The sequence below is a fragment of the Saccharomycopsis crataegensis genome (genome assembly GCF_037102585.1).
Source record: "Saccharomycopsis crataegensis DNA, jcf7180000000098, whole genome shotgun sequence".
NCBI lineage: Eukaryota > Fungi > Ascomycota > Saccharomycetes > Ascoideales > Saccharomycopsidaceae > Saccharomycopsis > Saccharomycopsis crataegensis.
In genome coordinates, this window is record NW_027043838.1 from 795192 (window position 1) to 819798 (window position 24607).

General features: G+C 36.3%; 13 protein-coding genes across 13 annotated transcripts; 4 read left to right on the forward strand and 9 right to left on the reverse strand. All coding sequences in view use genetic code 12, as the record gives it.

Annotated features, from left to right (window-relative positions):
- Nucleotides 1–346: 346 nt before the first annotated feature.
- RSM27 (mitochondrial 37S ribosomal protein mS33 RSM27) lies at nucleotides 347–754 on the forward strand (the record flags this gene model as incomplete). The annotated part of the gene is made up of 2 exons (XM_064999611.1): nucleotides 347–606; nucleotides 688–754. The coding sequence occupies 2 exons, from the start codon at nucleotides 347–349 to the stop codon at nucleotides 752–754; spliced, it is 327 nt and encodes a 108-aa protein (XP_064855683.1).
- A 111-nt stretch (nucleotides 755–865) lies between these two features.
- On the reverse strand, nucleotides 866–3532 carry GPI1 (phosphatidylinositol N-acetylglucosaminyltransferase; the record flags this gene model as incomplete). Its single annotated transcript, XM_064999612.1, has 1 exon — nucleotides 866–3532. One exon carries the CDS (start codon nucleotides 3530–3532, stop codon nucleotides 866–868), a length of 2667 nt encoding a protein of 888 aa, XP_064855684.1.
- Nucleotides 3533–4822: 1290 nt separating this feature from the next.
- Nucleotides 4823–7609, reverse strand: DASC09_060290 (Sfl1 protein; the record flags this gene model as incomplete). Its single annotated transcript, XM_064999613.1, has 1 exon — nucleotides 4823–7609. One exon carries the CDS (start codon nucleotides 7607–7609, stop codon nucleotides 4823–4825), a length of 2787 nt encoding a protein of 928 aa, XP_064855685.1.
- Nucleotides 7610–8063: 454 nt separating this feature from the next.
- Nucleotides 8064–9008, reverse strand: DASC09_060300 (uncharacterized protein; the record flags this gene model as incomplete). Its single annotated transcript, XM_064999614.1, has 1 exon — nucleotides 8064–9008. The coding sequence occupies one exon, from the start codon at nucleotides 9006–9008 to the stop codon at nucleotides 8064–8066; it is 945 nt and encodes a 314-aa protein (XP_064855686.1).
- A 2649-nt stretch (nucleotides 9009–11657) lies between these two features.
- Nucleotides 11658–12047, reverse strand: DASC09_060310 (uncharacterized protein; the record flags this gene model as incomplete). Its single annotated transcript, XM_064999615.1, has 1 exon — nucleotides 11658–12047. One exon carries the CDS (start codon nucleotides 12045–12047, stop codon nucleotides 11658–11660), a length of 390 nt encoding a protein of 129 aa, XP_064855687.1.
- Nucleotides 12048–12774: 727 nt separating this feature from the next.
- On the forward strand, nucleotides 12775–13207 carry BNS1 (Bns1p; the record flags this gene model as incomplete). Its single annotated transcript, XM_064999616.1, has 2 exons — nucleotides 12775–12860; nucleotides 12925–13207. 2 exons carry the CDS (start codon nucleotides 12775–12777, stop codon nucleotides 13205–13207), a joined length of 369 nt encoding a protein of 122 aa, XP_064855688.1.
- Nucleotides 13208–13510: 303 nt separating this feature from the next.
- Nucleotides 13511–14422, reverse strand: PHB2 (prohibitin subunit PHB2; the record flags this gene model as incomplete). Its single annotated transcript, XM_064999617.1, has 1 exon — nucleotides 13511–14422. One exon carries the CDS (start codon nucleotides 14420–14422, stop codon nucleotides 13511–13513), a length of 912 nt encoding a protein of 303 aa, XP_064855689.1.
- Nucleotides 14423–14647: 225 nt separating this feature from the next.
- NAS6 (Nas6p) lies at nucleotides 14648–15421 on the forward strand (the record flags this gene model as incomplete). Its single annotated transcript, XM_064999618.1, has 1 exon — nucleotides 14648–15421. One exon carries the CDS (start codon nucleotides 14648–14650, stop codon nucleotides 15419–15421), a length of 774 nt encoding a protein of 257 aa, XP_064855690.1.
- Nucleotides 15422–15707: 286 nt separating this feature from the next.
- On the reverse strand, nucleotides 15708–17002 carry RPS0A (40S ribosomal protein uS2 RPS0A; the record flags this gene model as incomplete). Its single annotated transcript, XM_064999619.1, has 2 exons — nucleotides 15708–16421; nucleotides 16913–17002. 2 exons carry the CDS (start codon nucleotides 17000–17002, stop codon nucleotides 15708–15710), a joined length of 804 nt encoding a protein of 267 aa, XP_064855691.1.
- A 1250-nt stretch (nucleotides 17003–18252) lies between these two features.
- DASC09_060360 (MFS transporter) lies at nucleotides 18253–20130 on the reverse strand (the record flags this gene model as incomplete). Its single annotated transcript, XM_064999620.1, has 2 exons — nucleotides 18253–19895; nucleotides 20058–20130. The coding sequence occupies 2 exons, from the start codon at nucleotides 20128–20130 to the stop codon at nucleotides 18253–18255; spliced, it is 1716 nt and encodes a 571-aa protein (XP_064855692.1).
- A 685-nt stretch (nucleotides 20131–20815) lies between these two features.
- On the reverse strand, nucleotides 20816–21847 carry LNP1 (Lnp1p; the record flags this gene model as incomplete). Its single annotated transcript, XM_064999621.1, has 1 exon — nucleotides 20816–21847. The coding sequence occupies one exon, from the start codon at nucleotides 21845–21847 to the stop codon at nucleotides 20816–20818; it is 1032 nt and encodes a 343-aa protein (XP_064855693.1).
- A 318-nt stretch (nucleotides 21848–22165) lies between these two features.
- On the forward strand, nucleotides 22166–23863 carry DASC09_060380 (cystathionine gamma-synthase; the record flags this gene model as incomplete). Its single annotated transcript, XM_064999622.1, has 1 exon — nucleotides 22166–23863. The coding sequence occupies one exon, from the start codon at nucleotides 22166–22168 to the stop codon at nucleotides 23861–23863; it is 1698 nt and encodes a 565-aa protein (XP_064855694.1).
- Nucleotides 23864–24190: 327 nt separating this feature from the next.
- ATP18 (F1F0 ATP synthase subunit i) lies at nucleotides 24191–24434 on the reverse strand (the record flags this gene model as incomplete). Its single annotated transcript, XM_064999623.1, has 2 exons — nucleotides 24191–24243; nucleotides 24284–24434. 2 exons carry the CDS (start codon nucleotides 24432–24434, stop codon nucleotides 24191–24193), a joined length of 204 nt encoding a protein of 67 aa, XP_064855695.1.
- Between the last annotated feature and the right edge of the window lie 173 nt (nucleotides 24435–24607).

The following is a 24607-nucleotide window of genomic DNA, read 5'->3' on the forward strand; positions in this document are numbered from 1 at the left end:
CCTTTATATTGGGTGTGTTTTCATGTGCTCCCCCCTCCCAGCCCAATTCTATAAAGTAAGTTAAGTCTAGTATTCCTAAAATGAGTGTAAAGAACAAAAAAAAAAAATTACAGAAAAGAAAAGAAAATTCCTATTTTAATGATTCAATTTTGGTTCATTCTCAGAGATTCTCCATCATTATTAAACTGGGGAAAAGTTGAAATTCTGCATGCTCTTTTTGGTGCGTGCTATGCGCACACCGTAAGTCAATAATAAAAATTTGAAGTTTTTGGGTCGAATAAAAAAAAAATGCATACAATCATCGTTTGATTGATTTATCATAAACTACCTCACCACACAAACTGTCATGTCGTCTGCTGCCAAACAGATCCTTAAGAACAAGTTCCAGGCACTTAGCAAGATACGGTCTGAGATCTTTGGTACCAACTTTAATCCAGAAGGCAAAAGAACTGGGGCCAAAATACTACGTCAACGTCTTGTGGGACCAACCGTCTCGAATTATTACAATGATCCTAACTTGATCCAGTTCAGACATTTGAAAGCAATTTACCCACAGTTTGACTTTGTCAATGAGGAAGAGGAATACCGTCTTACAATGGTGGCAGCGTATGTATATTTTTTGAGACATTTTTTTTTTTTTTTGATTTTCATTTTGGTTCTTATTTTTACTAACTTGATATTTAATAGACGTAAAAGAAGAGGTAAAGGTGCTCCAGCTAAGACCAAAGGAGGTGATAAGAAGAAGAAGAAATGAGGAGAGGGTTTTTTTGGTTGGCTGAACATTACAATTAAAATACGTTTCATGATATGAAGATTCTGTACATATACAAACTATAATACAAAGTTATTATCTATTCTAGATGACTCAGGAAATGTAGTTCTTTTTTAGTTCTCCGAACAAAGTAGAAGCCTCAATGGGTTTCATTGGTAGCATTAGATACAACAGGTGGTAAAGCTTGTTCCTAGAAACAGTGATAGGAATCCCCATCAATAAGCTCTTAAGGGTCGAAGAGCTGAAATAATATAATTTCAACTTATCCCATAATGAAATATAGGGGTGGAAAATATTTTTGAATGACAAAGGTTCGCTTTGAAGTTCCAAATAGATTATGTTCCCTTTATCATTGAAAGTGCCATCCATATGTGGTGTTTCGCCTCGCATGCCCAATCTAACTTTCTCATCCTCCTCAGCATTATAATTATAATCATCATCATCTTCATAAGCATCATTATCGTCATTATCATTATCATTATCATTATCGTCGTCATCATTAACATCATCATTAAAACTATCATTATAGCCAACTTCCTCCTCATCGTACTCATAATCCCCTTCCTCCTCTTCCTCCTCCTCATCATATTCGTAGTCACCGTCATCATCATCATCATCATCATCAGACTTTTCTTCTTCAGAGCTATAATAGCTCAGAATTTTACCATTCAAATCACCACTATCCACATAATCTAGGCTTTCGTCATTAATAAAGTTCAATAATTTGAAATTAATTCCTCCAGGAACTCTAAATTGGTCTTTGATTCTCAACAACACTGCAAAGATAGGGAAGTGATTTAAACAAGACAATATAACTTCCAAGCAAATGACGAATATCAATACAATCAACCTAACAATAGTAAAACTTAAATAGAAAGCCAAAACCGTTGGAACAATAAACAAAGTGATGGTGAATAGCAAAGTTCCTAATAATAATTGATCCAAAGAGTAATCCGCGGAATCAATTCTTTTCTTCAAAACATTATTCTTTTTCCCATAAAATAAATTGAATAAACTCTTCAAAATCACTAATAACCAATTAAAAATCTTTGCTGAAGCAAAATAAAAACAGTAAATGTGTAAAGTGACAAAATTGAAGAAATCACAAGCAATCGATAGAATAAATGTCGCTCCAAACACTCCCCCGCCATAACTGATTAAAAAAATGCAACCGGTTATCAAATAATTGGTAAAGAAATCACTAAGAACAATTTTCCCATAAAAAAAATCAATGATCCATAAAAATAATTCTCCAAAAAATACCGCTAATTTCGAATTCAATTTAAACCCTGCAGGGAAATTCATTAACCAAAAGGTCAATTTATAAAATTCTTCAAATAAAAATTTCCGAAGAATCACCTGTACTAAAAATTCTTGAATGACTAAAGATCGTTCATAGACATATTGTCCGACAGTAAAGCCGAAAATCACATCATTCAAAATTAACCAAATGGTATTGTACAACCGAATATAGTCAGTGAAATTATGTTGTTGCTTAATTTTGATAAATTGGCTGGGAATAGAACATATCTGTTGTAGTCTCAAGTCAATTTGCTGTGCCATGAGACTCGATTCCTTAATAGTTTTCTTTCCAAATGGCTTGATATTCAAAATCCAAAAGAAAATCTGAATGATCATTCGTATCCACACCACCAGATGAATCACCAACATTTTGAAGTTTCGCTCAATAAACGAATCATCACCATTATCGGATGATTCTTCGTAATAACTGTACGGGGACGCATTGTTGCCCTCAGAATACTTGGAAATCGATTTACTTCTCTGTCTCAGTTTTTTCTTTCGTTTCTTTGTATGGTTCCCATAGGTTGGTAAAATGTATAGATGATTTACTAAGAAAATCCGAAGATTTTGCAAGTTTCTAGCAATGCTGAAATTTTGTTCCCAAGGCTTGATAATTTTCAAGCCACTATTTGTCATTTGGGCGTTATCGTAAACACTCTCATTTCCCGTTTCATTATAAAAGAAAAGACGGTGAAAATAACATTCATTTAATACTCGGATAATTTGTTCAAAACTCTTCTCTTGAGGGCTCATATTCCCAATGTTTCCATGATACTTGATCTTCCAAGCAAAATCCAATCGTTTATCATGGTTAACATCATCACCAGGCACGTTTTCTAATCCTAAATCAATAGGCTTGATAGAATAAAACTGCATAACTCTTGGGTCAGGGACATCGAAAAGAATCACTTTTAAATCTAATTGAATGTTGGTGGAAATAGGGTATTGCGTCATGTTATTGTAAACGAAATTTAAAGGCAACCCAAAACATTCCCGGTTAGAAGTCTGGTGATTTAAAAATCCTAATACAAAATATTTCAAATCATTGCGATAGTCATAATTTCCAATTGAGTCCGAGCTTTTATTTTCTAGTTCTCCTTGATCGCTCTCGTGTTGATAATTTCTATGATTTCTTGATCTTCCAGCTGCTTTTCTTCTACCTCTTTTCCGACGATTAAAACTTTTCTCATTAGTAACTTTATCTCGCTCAGTTATATGTAATTGATCGCTGCTATTGTTAGCGCCATGGCCATTCCACCCAAATACAATTCTCCCATTTTTCACTTGTAAGATTTTTTCGTGGAATAGCAGGTCCAATTTTGCAGGATTGAAAGGAATCAACGTCACGATGATGTAATCTTGGGCCTCAGGATTCAATTGTAGACCAATTATAAGACAAGGTGTATTGAACAAATACTCATTTAGGAGATCTTTTGGGTAATAACAGTGTGTTTGCATGTTATTTGAATGCTTGATACCCCAGAAAAAAAAAGTAAAACAAAACAAAATTGATTCAAAAATTAAACAATTAGAGTTGAATGTTAGGGATTATTAATATTTATTGGGTATCGGCTGGTGGTTTCTTTGTTGGTAAACCAGCAAGAGATATAACTATAGTATGTGATTTGTTCTCAGATCGTACGTATATTTTTTTTATTTATTTTAGTTGCAACTTTTTTTTTTTTGGCTGGAAAAAAAACAAAAAAACAAAAGAAAAAACACGAAAAAAGGACTTGGCTAATCAGATCTATTATTTCGATAGAATGAGAGTAAATCATGTAGTAAATATTACTGGATACGACTAATGATGTCATTTGTAGAAGCAGAGTCTACATTATTGTCTGACACTACATGTGAGTATGTTGGGTTTTGATATATTTATACATTATCTGGATTTTGGTAATCGCATAAATTGTAAACGTGTGTCCTTCCGATTTGGAACAGTGTATAATAACAAGAAGTAAACTGTCAGCAATGTTAAGCGTGAGTTGCCTGCGACTGTATAATATACTAGAAACAAGCTCTTTATATTTCTATTGATAAATATTATGCTCAGCACATAGAAGGTTATATTTTATAGCGGTTATTAGTTCAAGTATCGTGCTGTCTGTTAGTGCTACTTTCTTATTGTTATATAAACTATTTGCTATTACACAAAGCACCTTATTTTTTCCGTCGTTTTACGCATTCAAGTTATTTTTAGATCTTTCGAACCTCAAAAGTAGCCAATCAAGAAAATCATACATTAATTAAGAAGAAAAATAACTCGTATATCCTGCTTTCTTGTAAGAGACCCAAGACAGAGGAAAAAGGGAAATAAATAGGGTGTGGGAGTAGGCTGCCAGTAATGTGGATAAAAAGGTATCATAATTCCGTAGTGTTACATATTCCATGATAGAAAGAGAAAGTGTTGTAATGCCCACAGGAATACGAGAACAACAAATGGTAGAAACCCATATCAAACGAAAGTCCCATCTATGTAACAACCAAACATGGTGATTAAATCACCACCAAGTGGAATAGAAGCAAGAAATATCAAAATTTAGAATATAAGTATGAAAGAACAGCAACATTAAGAATCATTAAAATTAGAAATAGGGGCGCGAAATTTTTAGCTCAATAAAACTAGAAGAGCAAAATTAGAAATGAGGAAAAAGCCCAAAATCAATAAGTCAAAGCAATTAACATGTCAATAAATATTTTAATCACTTAAAATAAGTGAGAAGTAGAAATCAACACATAATTTTCTCACAACTTCATTTTCTTAGAGGGCGAATCAGTAGAAGCAAGCTTCATTCTTTTAGCCTCTCGATGGTCATCGTGATCAGATCCATCAAATCCATCAACTTTTTCGTTAGACTTAGCGTCAGATTCCACTTGTGCTTCACGATTTGGAACAGAAATATGAGGCTGAGATTGGTGGCTAGTCTCTTTTTCAGGTTCCTCACGATTAAGTAATGAATAAACATCGGATGAAGAAGAAGGAGGATACTGCATAGTAGATGAAGCCGGACTGTTCACTTTGGGGGGAATATTAAGAGAAATTGAAGGAAGGGGATTATAGACAGTAAACTTCTGGTTATCATTGGAGGTGATGCGTGGGATGTGGGTACTAGATGAAACTGCTGATGTTCGACCCCCGACAGACAAGCTTGTAGACATTTCCTTCGGTGAGGGGAACCCTCGCTTAGAATTTGCAGAAGTAGGGACAGGACTGGTCAAGGTAGGCCTATCGGAGAAACTAATCCTGCTAGTAGATTTCCCACTTCCAGGAATAGGATTGAATAAATCTGGAACAGATCTTGGGGCATTAATAAAAGTAAGAGTCAGCTGAGAATTTGTACTGTCACCGCTTGATATCCTTGATCGATCGAAAAGCACATCATTAGAAGAGTGGCGTTTCAACAGGTTGTAGGGCGGGTTGGGACCAGCAGGGCCGTGTGCAGTGGAAGAAGCATCATGTGTGGAAGAGCCGATGTCTCCAGAATCTTCATCACGACGAAGGGGATGGTGGTGTCCATTCTGATGAAGAGAATGAGAGCGAGAGTGTACGTTACCTGGACTATTTGGATTATAATGCATAGTATGACTACCACTATTGGTAAAATAACCATTAGAGGGGTGTGGATATGACACTGCGCTTTCAGAAGTTCTTGTACTGGAAATGCTTGAAAAATATCCATTTTGTCTTGAATGTCGCTGAGAATTATCCGGAGAAAAAATTCCGCTGGCAGCACGCGATTCAGAAATTGGAGAGTTCATTCCTGATACCATAAAACGGTTGTGAGGTTCAGGAACTAAGGGATCATGTAATATACTCATATTACGTTGCTTGGCTTGCGTACTAGAATGAGGCGAAAACACAACCTCATGAAGGAAAACGCCATTCTGTCCAGGGTGTTTGGAAGTAGGAGCATTTGAAGGCGTCGTAGAAGTGATATTATTAGTATTAGCCGATAACGAGGTCGAAGACGATGAGGTCGAAAGAACTTGATGGTTTGATATTGACGCTGTGGCACCAATATTATTCGGAACATTGATAGGGCCATAATACGGTGTTGGAGACTGACTATGAGGGTGTGATACTATGTATCGAAAAGGATATGCCTGATTATGATTATTTGAGTCTCCAGAAAATGGCAGCTCAGATCTGGTTGCTGTATGGGTACCAGGATTCTCGGTTGTCAAACGATTTTCATGATAATCTTGATCTACCGGTCCAGTTTGGGATTTATAGGGTTTTGAACCGAAGTCGTGAGAGCCATATCTTGTTTGCTGAAAAGAATGGGAGCTATGAGGAGGAAAATGTTGTTGCAGAGATAGATGACTATCCGTAAAATCTTTTGCCTGGTTTCTCTCCATGATCGACGCTTTAAATGATGCCAACTCTGATTCCAAATTGAATCCCGTATATTGTCCACGGTTGCGAGCTTTGATTCCATCTGATGAAGAAGCAGTTGAACGAGAGTCTGAAATCTCATCTTTTGGACAATTGACCATTTTCTGAACGATTTCCAATAAATGAACCATGTCATTGTTTGTTTTCTTTAAATCTTCCATGGCAGAATCATATTGCATCTGTAATCTGGCATGCTCATGCCTTATAGTTGCTAAATTATAAGAAAGTTCTGAAACTTTCATATTCAACAGAGGAACTTCATCATATCGTGAATTATTTGCATTGAAACTTAAGACTGGATGATGGCTATGCATGCTTAGCTTGGCATTTTCACCTGTACTATTCATACTGTTCATACTACTTTTCCGGTCATTGGAATACACAAACTCGTCAGATTCGTTGATTTTTTTTCGATCACCAAGTAACTTTAGATTATCTTCACTAATATGATTTCTATCTCTTAAAGACGATGAGGAGTTTGGATTTTTTGAGGACCTTCTTTTAATATTTTTAAGACCATCCAAATCCCCTTTTCTGAAATTCTCTGAGCTGTGAGCAAACTCCCATTTGGCTGTAGGAACTATATTGTCGTTTCCAGAGTTATTCTTTAATTTTTGTTTATCATTGTTAGTGTTGTCATTGACTTTATGGAACCCGTACATGTTCAACTGACGAACAAAGCTCGCAACGTTGGAGTGTTTAAAATATAATAATAACACTTTGCAAAACTCTTCACCTGGAATCAAGAAAAAGGAATCTTGGGTGTCTGACCACCAAATTAAATGCAGTATTTTGGAGTCTTCCAACATGTTGTACAATTTATGAATGAATATTGTATGATTTCCTTTGGATGAAGATGAAGATGACGGTGCCGTTGTTGTTGTTGCTATTGGTGTAGCAGCTGTTGAGGAAGAGGATGTTGTAGTATTAGTACTATTAATATTAACAATGGGCACTATAGATCTGTTTGGCTTTTTAGATTTGTCTAATTTGTGTTGTTCCTCGTTGTATTCAGTATTTGATGTATTGGTCTCCGGGGATATCTTGGGTAGTGAGTCATCGGAAGGGCCATTAGTCCTTGAGTCAACCATAACGGTATCATCATCTCTGGAGCAACTATCTGCGACAAGAGGCATTTCACTTGATGATGTTCATAAGTAGAGTTAGTCAAAGTGCTTGGTAGAACAATAGTAATTTTATTTTTGTTTTGTTGTTTTTGGATTTTCCTGTGTTTTCTATAACCAGATATGGGGCTCTGGTACTACTATATGAGTTGGAGATGATCCTGGTGATGTGTGGAGAATAATAAATGTCGTTTTATTGTATCGGTAATAAAATTATGGAGTGAAAAAGATTGTAGAAATCGATTCTTTCAGCTTCTGGGGGTACGGTACATGCCTGTGTACAAGGGGAAAAAAAAGGAAACCGGCGGGGGAGAAAAAAAAATATTCTTGAATAGGAAATGCAATTAGGTGCATTAATCAGCTAACAATTGGGGAATCGGGAATGTGATGCGATGGAATCTCCAAAGGTTCTTACGTTTACGTTGCTATGGTTTAAGTGTTTCTAATATTTCATATATTGGTGTCGTCATTTGTCTAGAATTTCTTGCAACCGTTGTCCTATCTCCTGTTTGATTGCAGAATTGTTCTCGAATACTTCACGTTCTGGGGATCTCAACCATTCTATTGTTCTTGTTTCCTTGCTGCTGTCGATCACCAAGTCGTAATTCATCATGGTAGAGAGGTTCCCAGGATTATCGAAGTCGTTTACCTTCAACGCTTCAGATGACCGTTTGCCAATCGTAAGTCCCCGGCACCCCTCGATAATCATTTCTTTTGACTCAACAGCCATCAGCACCCACCCGGATTGGCTGTCGTGCATCCGTAATTGGTGGCAGCGGCCTGCAGCGACAAACCGGTCGACATCATGCATCATCACCGGGCCTTCGATTTCCAATAGCATCAAGATGTCATGGCAGTTTTGCACATGGACCGACGATAGCGATGTGATAGCATTGCCTGTCGTTGCCGTTGTTGTTGTTATGGTGGTGGTGACCTTGATTACCGAGTGACTGATGTTCCGTATCACTAGATGTCCGCTTGGGTTGTCAATGTGAATATACTGTTTGGTTTGATCCTCAACGATTCGATTTCTCGGCAATTGTGTATCTTGCGCAACTTTAGAACTGTTAATTAGTGGATTATCATTGTGATCCGAATTGCTAGCATTGAGGACCGGAATTTCCTTTTTGACAATAGCCTTTTTTAAATTTCGGTTTTTGAAACTAAACTTCTTTTGGAAAAATGTCAGTTTGCCCTCCAACAATTCCTCTAAATGACTAATTTCAGTAGAATAATACTTTAAATCATGGGATGTAATGCTTGGTACATTATGCTGTATGAGGGTTGACAATTGGTTTAGTTTACCCTTGGCGGTTGAGATTTGTGATTTTTCATTGATAGAGTCAATCTCTTTTTCCAATTCTTGTTTCGTAGTATTGAATGTTTTAAATAGATCAGGAGCTTCTGGCATGTCTTTTTTATTATTATTAGTTTTAGAAAATCCACGAGTATCTTGTCTTGTATACGCTGGTTATCTATTTGCACCTTCTGTGTTGGTGATGGTCTCCATTTTTTTTTTTTTGTGTTTCTCTCCAATTCTCCTGAAGAAAAACGTGATTAGCGACCGATGCTGCCGGGATGCACCGAGGGCAATCTCTAATAACGATAATGCGAGCTCACATCCGGCGCTCTCTCTCTCTTTCTCTCTCGTATACAAAATTAAAAAGTTAAAGTTAAATATTCTAAATAATTCAAAAATAGGTTCTCCACAAACAGTGATATGTGCTCACCGGAGATATTTTTTTTTGTGATCGGAGACAATGTCTTTTTAGCACCAATAAACTTCCGAATAGCAAGACATTCTATCTCTTTATTCTATTCATGATCAGCCAAAGATCCACATATATACTATACACAGGCAGGAGGCATCTCTTTTTTTTTTTTTTTTTTTCTTCTTACAAATTTCTTGTTTTTAGCAAGAGTTGTGTGGCCAAGCCTTTCTTTTTGAGAAAACAAGTAGTATCGTACGATGTATCTTGGTGTAAAATTAAAAAAACAAAAACAAAAAAAAACATGTTTTTTGGACTTCTCAATTAAATGAATTTTGAGAGAGACCGGAGAGTAGCATTTGCTCCAAATCGCGTTCACTAATTGAAGACGATCAGGTTGACTGACAATATGGTTTGAATGAACAATAATCAGAGTTATAAATTAGTTCTCTAACTCCCCTTCGGTGTGACCAAGTCTTTGCAAGAGATTGATCTTGGTTTAGAAGATCTAGTATAAATATCTTTGGATTGAAGGTTCTGATGCATTAGATTCTAAATTCACTTGCATATTTTTTCAACCCCATGCATAAGAGAAATGGACAGTCGCCAGCGCTCTAAAAAAAGAAGGTATGACGCTTGTTTTGATAACTGAGACCATGGTAATTTAACCACATACGCTTTTATAGCATTTTTATCACCAATAGTAATTACATTGAGATGCTGTGGGTTAATGAAAACAGTAATAGGATGGTAAATAACCATAACATATTCAAGGAGTTATTCACAATCAAGTTATCCTATTGCCTACAAGTACACAAGAAAGGTCAGTAAATGAAGAACAACTAGGTAGTTTTAACTATAATATACGCCGATCCAAACCAACTACCTGTATTTCAAAACCAATCATTTGTCTCTCAATTGTCCAATCCAATGATGGCCAGCTCGCGAATGAGCAAGTAGCTCGAAAATTCCACGGCGGATAAAACTGGTTTGAAATTGATTCATCATGCTAATCTTCTGTCGGATAGTATTAGTCGTACTGACTTCTGTTCTAATATTGAAAGTTATTTATGCTTTTCCATGATTTCATAAACAAATTACATTCTTATTTCTTGCTAAGGCTCTCTTTTGCTATATAGTATCACTTTGATAAAGATGTGAGCGATATGCAAAACCTTTTGAGGGATCACTTTTATATATTGTTTTTGGGTAAATAAGGAAGGATTAAATAAAATATCGACTTATATTATATCTACACTATAGCCATATGCTTGCTGTTACCATGAAATAGTTGTTGAATGCGGCTATAGAAGCCTCTGTTGGTTACAATTGGAGGGTGCTTTGCTTGGCTGTTTTGTATTTTGTTTTATTTCACTTCGCGTATTTGATCTCCCGCAAAAAAAAAAAAAAAACTTCCTAAACTATTTAGTAAATAATATTTACAACCAGTTTCTTCATATCTTTTTGTTGACTACAATGGTTTTAAAAATTGCTTGTTTTACAGACTAGCCATTATGTGAACACAACACGGTTAGTTCTTCGTCTTGTTTACTAAGAATTTTCTTCCTTTCAACATTGGTTTCGTGTGAAATAATTTTTAATTGTGATTGCAAAAGGAAAAAACGTAAAAAAAAAAAAAACAAGACATTTCTATTTTTATATAACACGGAGGATAGTACAAGATTTAATAAGAAGTTAGAAAAAAAAAATGAAAGATCTCTCTGCTGGAAAACCGAAAAACAAATGCCAGAATAAGCAGTGCTTGCTGAAATATTGGATACCCAAGAAGATACAAAACTGTATTGATTATTATGATCCTTTAGTAAACAAGAAAAAGAAAATTTAAAGAAAAGAATCTCTATTCACTTGCAAGCTTTCCTCTTCATCGTGGAGAAAAGAATAGCAAAAATTTGTTATTATCCATAATGTTTCTTATTAGTTTCAAAAGAATAGAGAACTGGCTCATTTTGAAATTTAACCGCAGCTGATAGTCCAGAATAGAACCGAGATGAGGGAAAGAAAGAAAACATAGGTTAATCAACATTAGCAACTTAATTGTACGTGTTCCATATCCTCGACTCTTCCAACATTTCTACAAGCAAGAAACAATACGTTCATAAAACAAATGTACCTATTCCATTATCATTAAATATTTGAAACTAAGTCCGAAAGAGCATTTTTTTTCCTCGTTTTTTTCTGTTCTTCACAGTAGTAAGTTCATATCATAAAAAAGAAATCATAATATCGTAAAAAATATCTCATTGAATAAAAAAAGAAAAGTCATGAAAAGCAGAAATAAAAGGTAGCTGATATATATAATATTATGCTAATGATAATAATAAATGTCAAATCTATTTGAAATAATCGTAGTCAATGCCATTGAAATCTTTATAGGATTTGTTGGTGTTCTTAATCGCCTTGTCTAAGCCATCGTTGAAGTGATGATACTTTTCCGCTTCAAAATCCTCACCGCCAGTATATTCATTCTTCATGTTCTTGAACTCGTTGATCTCTTTTTTGATGGTGCTCAACTTTGAGAAATAGTCATGATAATTCTTCCAATACTTGGTGGCAGAGAATTCATCCATCATTGTAGTATCCTCATCTGTAAGATTTTCAAGAGTAGCGAAATCGCCAGCATCATCATTAGAAGAGATCTTGGATAATTGCTTGGTTAAAGAGGTGATATTGGTCAATCTTTTTTCTAAGTCATCGGAATTGACTTGACTATAAGAGCTCATCTTGAAAAAACTGTAGAGGGGACTTGAAGGAGAAAAATGATAATAATTAGCAATAATAGTTGCACGCTACCAATCCAAGAAGTTGAAAAGTAGAGGCGATATATTCAGTTTTAAAACTATGGTATGCAATAAACGTAAGATCAGAAAACAGAAGTGATTGTTGGAAAAAAATTGACGACTGAGTCTTTATATGTACTATTGGGATGACTCCACTTTTTTTTTTTTTTTTTTTACATTACAGTAGCATAATACCCCACATTATCATTTGTCACCAGACATGAGGGGAAAGAGACAGGGCAATGACAATCTCAAGGAGCTTCAGAATTGCTTTTTCGATGATGGATAGATGACATAAATTCGCTTATGCAGAGCTTCACAATAGCACCTCACTGGCAATCGCTTCAAACCACACATTCGAGAAAAAAAAATACTTTTGCGCACGTGATAAAACTTAAGGGGGAGCAACCAACCTTACCCTATATTTCCTATATAGGAAAAAGGTAAATAAAAAAAGCAGCTAAATCTTTCTACTTTACACAAAAACTTCGTACCTTTCTCTTTCCCTTATAATTAGTAGTGTATCGCCCTACATCGCCACTCTCAATATCATTAATAAAATCATTTTCGACAGTGAAACAGTTCTTTATTTACTTTTTTCAATAACCATACGGTAATAGACCATAGCGTGCACCATAATAAATACATTCATACAATTGCATCATCTCCAATGACAAGTGAAATCCAACCATTGCATCAGAGAGCCTTGGGCAGCAAGACCCTTTTAAAGAAAAAATTATTTGAAAGTGTTGAAAAGTAAGTTCAAGAACATTTTTCCTCGAGTTCAAAAGTATATCTTTGTACTAACAACTAATGAAAGATCTGGAAACAGCAATGTGTTTGCATCTCCAACAGACAACATGTTATCTCCTTGTACCGAGAAATTGAAGAACCACAAAAATAGATTCTTTGCTAACCAAAAGGTCACAAAACTAAATCTTAAAAGCTCTATGTCCAAAGAGAAGGGCGGTTCAAAACTAAGTTCAGAGATTGAGGGCAAAGATGTGGATGAGCTCTTGAAGGCTAGAAAACCAGCCAAGAGAGAAGAAGACGAAATTGATGAAGATGAGATGATGAAGAACATCAATTTTGATGATATATAAATCTTAAAGTAATTTTCTTTTCTGGTACAAACCATTAATGATGGCTCGTTTATATTTTTTGGACTTGGTTTTTTTTTTTTCTTCATTCTTCATTTCTATACTTTTTATTTGTTTTTTTGATGACATAGATACCTTATTTTTGATTTTCTAACGGATTTACATTATATTCCTTCATTTTATTGATTTACAATATATTTAGCTCAAATATTTTCGCGATCATTACATTTTATATTCACATACACCAAAGATAAGAATAATAGAATTATTTACAAACAAAAAATACCAACTTTATCATTCACAAACTTAGTTTCTGGCGTCACTGGCAGTGTTCAACAATAATGCCTCATTATCCAAAATAATCTTGTTTGGAGACTTGGCTAATATACCAGCAATTTCTCTGGCAGTATCCAATCTCTTCAATTCAACATAATCCTTAGACTTCTTAATGGCCTCACCAATCAATTCCGCAGACTTGGCTTCACCCTGAGCCTTCACAACCATCTGTTGTTTCTCTTGTCTAGCTTTGTCAACCACAAAAGCGGATCTTTGAGCATCTTGCTGAGCAATTTGCTTGGCCTCAACTGCATGAGTGAATTCTGGGGAGAATGTCATGTAAGTCAAAGAGACGTCATCCAACAAAATGTGGAACTTTGAAGCTCTTCTAACCAAATTTTCACGAATTAATTTCGAAACCTTTTCTCTTTGAGTAATTAACTGAGAAGCATTGAATTGCGCAACCACAGATTTCAAAACTTCATTGATAATAGATGGCAAAACTCTTTCATCATAGTCACTACCTAAAGTTCTGTAAATAGTTGGCAAATGGTTGACTGATGGCTTGGACAACACTCTACAAGTGATATTAACCATCTGTAAATCTTTAGTCCCGGTCAAACTTGAAACATTTCTTGGCTTTGCTCTAATATCATAATCAATAGCCTTCTGCAAGAATGGAATGGCAATATGGGTACCTTCATTATAAATAGTTGGTTGAATACCTCCAATACGAGAGTAGATAATGGCTCTGTGACCACCTTCAACGTTAAATAAAGAAGAATTGATGGCCATGACACCGGCACCTAACAACAAAATGGCAGTAAGACCCGCAATAGGTGGCTTTGGGACTTTACCATTTGGCATGCTGGAGCTCTGAACTTGTCTAGCTCTGTCTCTCAATTGTCTGGCCAATTGTTCCCAGTTTGGTTGGTTACTCATCGTTAAAAAGTTATCGTTAAATCACTTTGCCCCATATATTATTGTGTTTGAGCGCCTTAATTTTTTTTTGCTTTTTTGCCATCCAAAATTTTCCCCCAGTCAATTTTTCCCTTTTCTTGCACGTGCTCATGCATAGATAGTTTAAAAGAGATGGGAGAATGGATGATGAGTTTCTCGTCTTTGCTTATTTAAACATCTTGAATTGAGGTCAAGTAATAACTAATAATGTCAGAAAAAAAAGAAGAAAACAAGTTCTTATTACAGGAGGCTGCCAGAGATGGGAAAGCGTTGACCGTGAGGTCACTTCTTAGAGAGAATCCCAGACTAGTTCAGCGGCGAGACCTTGATGGCAGAGTTGCTTTACATTGGGCAGTTTCTTCCAACCATCAAGAAATCGTGGCAATGTTGTTAAATCCTTTGTTAATAGCCAATGCAGAAGAAAAGAAGTTTTCAAAATTTGAAATCGAGATCGATGACTTGGTTGATGATGCTGGATGGACCCCACTTCATATTGCTGCTGCATTGGGAAATCTTGAAATTATCGAATTACTTATAACTCATGATCCTGAACCAACAATAAACCAACAGACCAATGCGGGACAAACTGTTTTACATTTGTCTGCTTCCAAAAATTTGTATGAAACAACGGCATATTTCTTGAAACATGGTGCCAGTGCTAGAGTCAAGGATAAAAAGGGTCAGTACCCGATATTCAGGGCTGCCTCGATCGGATCAATAAGACTTGTGGAATTATTGTGCACCGAAGGGAAAAGTCAATTGAATAACAAAGACAACTTTGGTTGGACGATCTTACATCATGCATTGGCCGAAGGTCATGGTGATGTTGCTATCGAATTGGTTAAACGTGGTGCCAACCCCAACATTGAGAGTGGCGATGGCCAAACACCGGTTGAGGTTAGTGTGGATCAGAAAATTGAAAAATATTTCAGACAACATCTTGAAGATTTGGGAATTGAACTAGAAAAAAGTAAAAAATAATTCGCGGTATCAACGAAGGGCCGATAAACAAATAGTTTCAATTTATAGTTGTCTAGTTTTATAAATCATCATCGTTGACTACATGTTACCACCTCTTTATATTATTCATTATATCATTCAATATACAAAAAGATAATAAAACAAGTGGATGAACACATAGCTGTCTTTCATAATAAAAATGCAAATAATATTTATATCTTACATGTTTTGCTTTTTTTTTATAAGAAAAGCATTAGATTGGAAAAAAAGGTGGGGGAGAAATTTATGAATCAGTGCGTTAAATAAATTACCATTGAGCGTTAGCGTTTTCAGTAGATTCAGCCCAGTCACCAGCATCACCTGGGGCAGCACTCCAGTCAGCTTCTTCTGGTTGAGCAGACCAGTCGGCAACAGCTTCAGCAGCTGGTTCAGCAGCTTCTTCGGTTTCTTCAACTTCAGCAGTTGGTTCAGCAACTGGTTCAGCTTCTTCTGGGTTTCTGTAGAAATACAAATCTGGCATGACAGACCATGGTTCAGATCTGGTTGGCAAAGTACCTCTCAATCTGAGGACTTCTCTGGCCAACAAGTACCAGATCAAACCAATAGAGTGCTTACCCTTGTTGTTGGTTGGGATAGCAACATCAACGAATTCAGTTGGAGAGTCAGTGTCACACAAGGCAATGACTGGAATATTAACGTAAGAAGATTCTTTGATGGCTTGAGCGTCGGTTCTTGGGTCAGTGACGATGATCAATCTTGGTTCCTTGAAAGATCTGGTGATGTAGTTGGTGAAAGAACCTGGGGTGAATCTACCAGCGATAGCGGTAGCACCAGTGTGAGAAGCGAACTTCAAGACAGCTCTTTGACCGAAGGTTCTGGAAGAGACGGCAACAACATCAGCTGGGTTTGGAATGGCAGCAATGATTCTGGCAGCCATAACAATCTTTTCCCAGGTCTTACCAACGTTGATAACGTTGACACCATCTGGACGAGTCTTGTAAACGTATGGTTCGTTACGGACCTAAAAAAATTGTTAGTAAAACATTGAAAATCAACTAAGGAATGCGTTGACAATGTGAATATTACCTAAAACCCTCCTCAAAGCAAAGAATATTGATTTTCGATAAGTGTTGATTTTCTCATCTTTATGCTGAATAATTTTTTTTCACTAGTTGGGCGACTCAATTTCAAATCATGATCCCAAATATTAATCTTCGTTGCAGCGATGGCCAAAAACTGACGCTGTTCGCTACTGGCATTGACTATTATCTCTTCATTCCTCATTATTTTCAATGCTCATGATAACTATTATGATTCTTCAAATTGGTCCTGATAAATTTTTCGTTTCCCCAAAACTCCAACGATTCATTGCCTTTAAAATTATGATCTATAATCTTCATTCATATGCTCCCATTCATACATTGTTTATTTATCTTTGTATTTTTAAATATCAAATTCTTATTTCCAAGTCAAGTAGAGATCTTTCACATTTCCATCAAGTTGAATACATACTTGAACGTTCTTAGCACCTAAGTGGACGTTGGCAGCCAACAACAATTTGGCATCGTCAGCAGTTAAATCGAAGGATTCTGGAAGGGACATTTTGCTATGTGCTATTGGTCTTGATACCTTATTACTGTACCTCTGTATAACAACTATTGGTGTTATAAAAAATTTGAATTTTCACAATGTGCAACTATCATACAGAAACACCCGAACATGCCTCCCTGGGTTTTGGAAAAAAAAAAAAAAGAGGTCCCGTGCGGCAAGCTACACGTGCCGGAATATTCAACGTCACTGTGAGCGTGACAAGCACATGAGCAAGTAGAGGGCTAGAAAATACTCACGCACCAAGAATCATTCCCATGGAACTCGTTTGACAAATCACTGTTTTAAAATTTTAGAGGAGTTACATATCGGCTCTATATACACTATGTACATAGTGGTGTCCAGCCATACTGAAATGTAATTGGTATTAGGGAAAGATGGAATTGTAAACTTAGCAATGTGATACTCTATTTTCATTACGCTTTTTACAGGCGGTACACTGCCTACCCACTCAACTTGATTATTGTATTCCTCATATATTGTTTCTTACAATGTACAGCATGTTGGAATCAATTCCAGTTATGTATTTTAGAGACGTATTGCAATGGGAAACTGAACTCTCGAAAGTCAGGAATGAAAACATTAATTGGTCAACTGTATAAACCATTTTTTTTTCTCTCTTTCATCTTCACAATAATTTGTAATTAGTGAAATAAAATACAAGAAGAGAAAATCAGCGTGGTGCCTGATTTACACCAAGTCAATCCAATTTTTTTTTTATTTATTTTTTCTTTTTTCTTTTTTTTTTTCCTGCATCGAATGTGCAGCTTTGATGAGATCTAATCAGTGTCCCCCCGAAGGAAATTTAGAAAAGTACGTGCGTCAGCAAATTTGACATATCTCATAAACGAGATTCTAAGAATCAGCCTCCAAAAAAAAAAAGAAAAAATATCAAGTGATAAAATTCAATTAACAATATGATCCACTGTTCTCAAATCATCTTGGACTTAACATTTTTCAACTAGAACCTCTTAGAAAAGGGACTATGTGGATTCTAGAAGTATTCGTGCATTGAAAGCAGAAAGCTTATTGTTTGTAAGTGGAACATTTAAACAGAAACTTTGGAAATATGTCATCATATAATGATTGATTAGGACCTACGCATATTTTCCTTTTTATTGTTTCACAAACCACCTAGGAATTTTCAGAGACAACCTTCCCTTTTTCGGATGGTGCTTATAACAGGAAGAATGTAATTTTATATATTGACAGAACAGACGTTAGACGTAATACGTAATACACAATTATCTATTAGCTGGAGTTCCAGAGATAGCCGTTTCGACGCGTTCTGTTGGGGTGGTTTCTGGCTCGTCATCGAAGTCATAAGTATCAATGAAGAAGGATTGAATGAATCCAGCCCCACTGAAGAAGAACAACGACCACCAGAACAACCAGAATATTTCATGCTCTTGAGCAAAAGAGAAGATATGACCCCAAATCAAAGGACCGATGGCTCTACTAGAAGAAGCGATTGTCACGATAATACTATTGACGACCGCTTTATATTCTTTTGGAGCACCTCTGTGGGTAATCAATGACAAATGTGGTTTGATGTTCGAGGAACAACTGGTTCTGATGAAGGCAAGGCAGTAAATGGCAATAAAGCAATACTTGTAACTGGTAATTCCATTACTAGCACTAGGAGCCAAGAAAACCACGTATGGCAAGAAGAAAAAGCACAAAGGAACCAACGACAAGAAAATTGTGAGAATCTTTCTGGTATTAAAGTTTCTATCGACCCAAGGGAAAACCACAAGAATCACGAAAATACCAACAAACCCAGTAGTTGATAACAATCTACCACTTTGTTCGGAATCGAATCCCAAACCTCCCAAAATATGGAAAGGAAATTTAGAGAGAAGATTACCATCTCCATCCTTCATCAAATCATATGACAAGAAAATTGGCAAGAACTCTGTGAAGACAATATCTTGAATATTTTGAATGAAGAACAAAAGACCAATGTTGACGAGATTTGGAGTAATAATTTTCCCCCAAGGAACTGACTTTGAATGGTCTGGATTATACTTGATTGAATTGGTTCTGATAAGCACTTCTGATTGTCTTCTGCTTAATGGTGGGTAACTATTTTCCACAGAAGATGCTTCAGAATCAGAATTTTCATCCGCAATTGCTTCTGCATTGGAAAGCAATGGAGTTTCTTCAGTGGCTGGACTTTGTACTTCAGCATCGTGTTCCCTTTTCTTGATAGCCCAAAGTCTTTCATTCTTGACCCCAAAAAATCCTAGAATCTTATCACCGGTGGCCAAGCCCACATCGTATTCGTATTTGAAGTGATAGTGGGTTTCTTCGATGAAGAAGAAGGCCATAGTGGCACTGAAGAATAAAAAGCCACTGACAACAATGTTCACTAAGGCAAATGGATACTTTTCATTCAAGTCATCTAAGAGTTTGAATCCTGTCGGTTTTTCATGATTTGTGAGAGAACCTCCCAAAGCTGGACCAATTACACTACCAAGTTGGAACATCAATGGCATAACGAGGAATGCTAAAGCCTCATTTTTCTTAGACAACCCCCTAACCTCACCCAAGATCGATCTAATGATGGAAACATTTCCATTAACACACCCCATTAGGGCTCTGGCAGCAAAAGCCATCCAATAGTTTGTCGAGAACCCCAAGATGAGCATGGCTATCCCCGTACCAATCATCCCAGTCATAACAACCCTTTTACGACCAAGACGATCAGCAGCTTTTCCCCATTGGATGGCAAACATAACCTGACAACCAGCGAAGACCGTTGCCAAGTACCCGGAGTACTTCGAGATGTCGTATTCATTTTCGGCGATACCAAACCGTTTGACCATAAAGAAAACATAGGGAAATAATGATGTGAAAGCAATCGGCTCAGCAAGTCTCACAATCGCTAAAGGCATGAAGTGTTAGTCGGAGGTTATTCATCAACCTCATTTTGGTTTGTTGTTCCAAAGAAGTTACCTCAAAATGATAATAAAATAAAAAAAGGTGTAAAATCAAGACATCATCGAGAATTTCCCCCCCTACATATTGAATGCTTGATGTCACTTACCCACAAGTGCAACTTGTACAAACGGAAATCCGTCTATTTGTTCCCTGAATGTTATAGTCTGTCCACCGGCCATATTAAATTGATACACAAACTCTCAACAGCGTAGTCTGTCTTCGGATGAAAAGGATGAGGAAAGTGATAGTTAAGTATTTGAATTCAAAAATTTCAAAAATCGGCTTTACCCGTTTAGGGTAATTCCCGTTTCGGGCCGGGGATACTGTACCGGGGATAACCATATTCGGAGACCCATGTTACAGTTTACAATTGTTAATGCTGATTGGATGCTATTTTGTTCTGGTGAGAGTTGAATAATAGAGGCCGTGTTACAGGATTCTACTGCATGGAAAATCATTTTCTTTTGCCCCATCCCATCTTACGGGACTTAGAATATAGGCGAAAATCCTCAAAAAAAGCAATAGTCGAAAGCCAAGCCAAGCCAACCTTTCACATGCACACAAATGCATCTATACGGAGGGTTTTTGCATTGATACATAGATCGATCTCGTATTATGTGCCTGGTATGAAGTTTTCAACTCAACTCCTTTAAATTGAAATATCATTGAGGATATTTCCTAGTCAGAAGCTCCTTAAATTACATTGTTCCTTACATTGTACGTCTTTTGGCATGAAAAAGTGAGCGTACATTGTTATTTCTTTCCTTTTTTTTTTTGGTTTTTGTTTTGCGACTATATAAATCCTCAAATAACTCAAAATAATATGGCTTCGAAGAATACCTGATATAGTACTCAAAGACCAAATCAGTTACTACTTCCTTCATCTTTCAGCTTGCTATCAAAGTCATTGAGTTTTGGTGTTGAAACTGCTGATAGATTCCCAGCATTCGGGTTATTCACCGTCCCACAATTACAACAAATGAATTTGACTTGATTTGGTAAATATCTTGGAGGAGCAAGACCGTTATGAGTGAAGCAGTTTATACAAATTAATGCATATCGGCTACTTGGGGAAAGTTCATCCTTACCAACTAACATTTCAAAAACACTTGACACAGGAGATAACCATGACGAGGAAGAATCTGGATCATAAGTGCCTCTCTTTATCATAAGTCGCTTCTCACGAACTCTATCTAGCTCCAGATACCTCTGCTCAATAGAATCAAGCTGATGCGCGTAATCGTCATCACCATAATCTCCATCAGTATTATAAGCATTCTCATCGATAGTGGCAGCATCTGCTTCGCCACTTGAAACAGTTATGGCTGGGGTTTGGCTAGTATTTCTAATGTTGTTTGTATTTTTCATATCAGGAGAATTTACTGAAGACGTTTGATTCCCATCGGCATTATTATCAGATGAAGGGTCCATATTATGGAAATCTTGAATACTATACTTTTGTAGTAATCGCTTCGTCTTATTGAAATTTGTTTTGACTTTCAAATCAGTGATCTTCTGTTGACGTTGTTTCTTATAGAATGTAATTTTCCTGAGATAATATTTCAATATCTTATCATTGTATATTCCGATGAGTTGGTGGATCAAATATATCGCCACAATAGCCACAAACCCACCAACGACGTAATACTTATCATCGGGGTTTTCATAGAATTGGTATTTTCCTGTTTTGTAGACATAACCAATATATACAAAACACCCTGCCGTCAACCATATTGTTACTTGTTGCTGGAAATGTTTAGACTTTCTTTTAAATGACACCAATCGCTTTTCCGTCGATTCGATCTTCTTGTGTATTTCATCTAGATCTTTTTCAAACGTTAGAGGATTGAACTGGTCGTTTGCATTAGATTTGAAAAGAATTGAAAAAAGTCCCATGTTGTTTGGTATGAATTGGTATTTTCTCAGTTAAGAGGCACCGTATGGTTAGAGGAATGCTTGAACATGTACTTACAAGCTACATGTGTGAGCAGTTTTTGCGTGTTCGCGTTTGCTGTTTTTTTTTTTTTTTTTTTTTGATGGCCTGCTGTTATATGCATGATAACGGCAAGTATGGTATGACCGATACATGTGATATGAGTCAACAAAAATCTACAAATCTACAATAACGCATTGGTCGCTGCCGCTGAAAGATCATGATTGCAAATTAGACCATCGTTAAACCATTTACAAAGGGTACATACATCTGATAACCCAATGGAACAAAAAATTAACTCTGTCAGCCAGTCAGTTGGTGTGCCTATTCCAAATAATACTGACCATGCAGTTTCTGTGACTTTACCGACTTGGGCATCAGTCGTTGGATATGAAGAAGGAGATCAGAACGTTGTTCTAAAGATGCAGACAGGGTATCCTAGATTTTTCATCCATAATTCTATTCAAAAATTGACTGATTACTTGATTCAGGAATATGGGAGGGTTGGTTTGGAAGGTTTGTTCATTTTCCCATCATATACTGTCAGCCAAAGATGTAAGAAATTTATGATCCAAAGAATTCAAAAATTAGAAAGCCCAACCGATAAAGGCTATAAAAAAGTGAGAATCGTCAAACTCACCACATCAGCTCCTAAATGCGAGAATGAAATGAACTATAGAGTTCAAATGGCTATTGGTTTAGTGTTCTTCCCAAAGCAATATTCTAAGTATGGAAAAGAGTTTTGGCAACACAGCGGAGAAGGTATAAGTTCAAGATTGGCCGAGTATTTATTACATGAATTTGAATATGAAAAATTGACGAAGCACAGGGAGTCGAGTACCGAAAATTTAGAAGACGAAGATAAAAAGTTTGTGGAAGAGAAGTTTGGCAGAAATTTGAAGTTTATCGAAGCCGATAATGCTAATGTCATCATTCGTAAAAGAATCATTACCGAGGTTCAACAGAACAACAAAGCTGACGCTACTGTGAAAGTGGGTGATGAAAGCGATGTCTTCTTATATCCAAGTGGGATGTCAAGTATTTATAATGTCCACAATATTTGGTTGGAAACGTTACCAAATCATAAAACTGTGGTTTTTGGATTCCCATACGTCGACACATTGAACATCACCAAGAAATTTGGCCCAGGATTGATCCACTTGGGTAATGGGTCTAATGAAGAATTGGATTGGTTAGATGAACAATTGTCTTCAGGTAAAGAGAAAATTCTTGGTTTGATTACAGAATGTCCTGGTAATCCTTTGCTTAGGACACCTAATTTGAAGAAATTGAGGGCGATTGCTGATAAACACAGCTTCCCTGTGGCAATTGACGAGACCGTCGGGAATTGCATCAATATTAATGCTTATAAATACGCTGATGCTACATGTTCATCTTTAACCAAGATTTTCTCTGGTGATTCCAACGTTATGGGTGGATCTATTGTGCTTAATCAAAACTCTAAGTTTTACTCTACCATGAAAGCATGGTTGAATGAACACTATGAAAACAATTTTTGGAAAGAAGATTGTCTCTACTTGGAAAGAAACTCCAGGGATTTTCTACAAAGAAATGCCAAAACCAACAAAAACACCGAAGAGGTTGTTAAGTTGTTTGAGAAGTATCAGGAAAAGGGAGCGGTTAAACAAATTTTCCATCCTTTGACCTCACCATCAAAGAAATATTATGATGAAGTGAAAAATCCAAATGGTGGTTACGGTGGCTTACTTTCCATATTATTTTCCACCACACAGATATCCAAGAAGTTTTATGACGTTTTGAAATTATCTAAAGGACCAAGTTTAGGTACTAATTTTACTTTAGTGTGCCCATATACTATTTTGGCACATTACACTGAATTGGAAGAGGTAAAAGAATTTGGGGTCGATGCCGATTTAGTCAGAATAAGCATTGGTATTGAGCCAACCAGAGAATTAGTAGATATTATTGAAGAAGCTATTCTTGAAGCTGTGAATTAGCTCTATTTTTCCTGTTTTTATTGTCCAAAGATTTAGATATTAATTAGACAATGTCAGCTACACATAATAATTGTTTCTTTCTTCTGCTTTTGAACTTTGTAAGTCGAGTAACATAATATTTATTTATGATGAGAGAGCTTCTGATTAACAAGAAATAAAAATGATAAAAGACAAGACCACTTTATTAGAAATTTATTTCAACAAGTATATTAAGCTTCTATGGTTATCCTTTTTCTTCATTTGCCGATATATGATTCATAGACACCAAGCACTGCGGATTATAGAAAAAGCAGATTTTAGTTTTTGATTTTTTTTTTTAACTTTTATTCATAGCGAGGGGATCAGAAGGTCATTTTTAAACAATTCCTCAGTGGTTTTCTCTTCAATTTTTTTAGTGTTTGAGTTCCACAACCTTTTCACCTCTAGCAAATCTTGGGTTTCTTGGATCGTTGATGAATTCTTCAGTGTTGGCAGAAGCATTGGCGGCTTTGGCAACCAAGTAGTAGGTAAGACCACCACCGACGAAGAATGGCCAGTAAGGCTTTAAGATAGGAGTGGCGTATCTCTTCATTTTAAATGTGGATTATGTATCAAATTGATAGATGTTGCTGTTGGCAGAGACGACAATAGTGTTAGTTAACAGTTGGGGGTTTTCTTTTGGTGAATTTTCCACAGAGAAGGGGGTAACCCTGTCCAGCACAGAGACTAGCAAATCAGAATCGGCACAATCTCGAGTCACGTGCA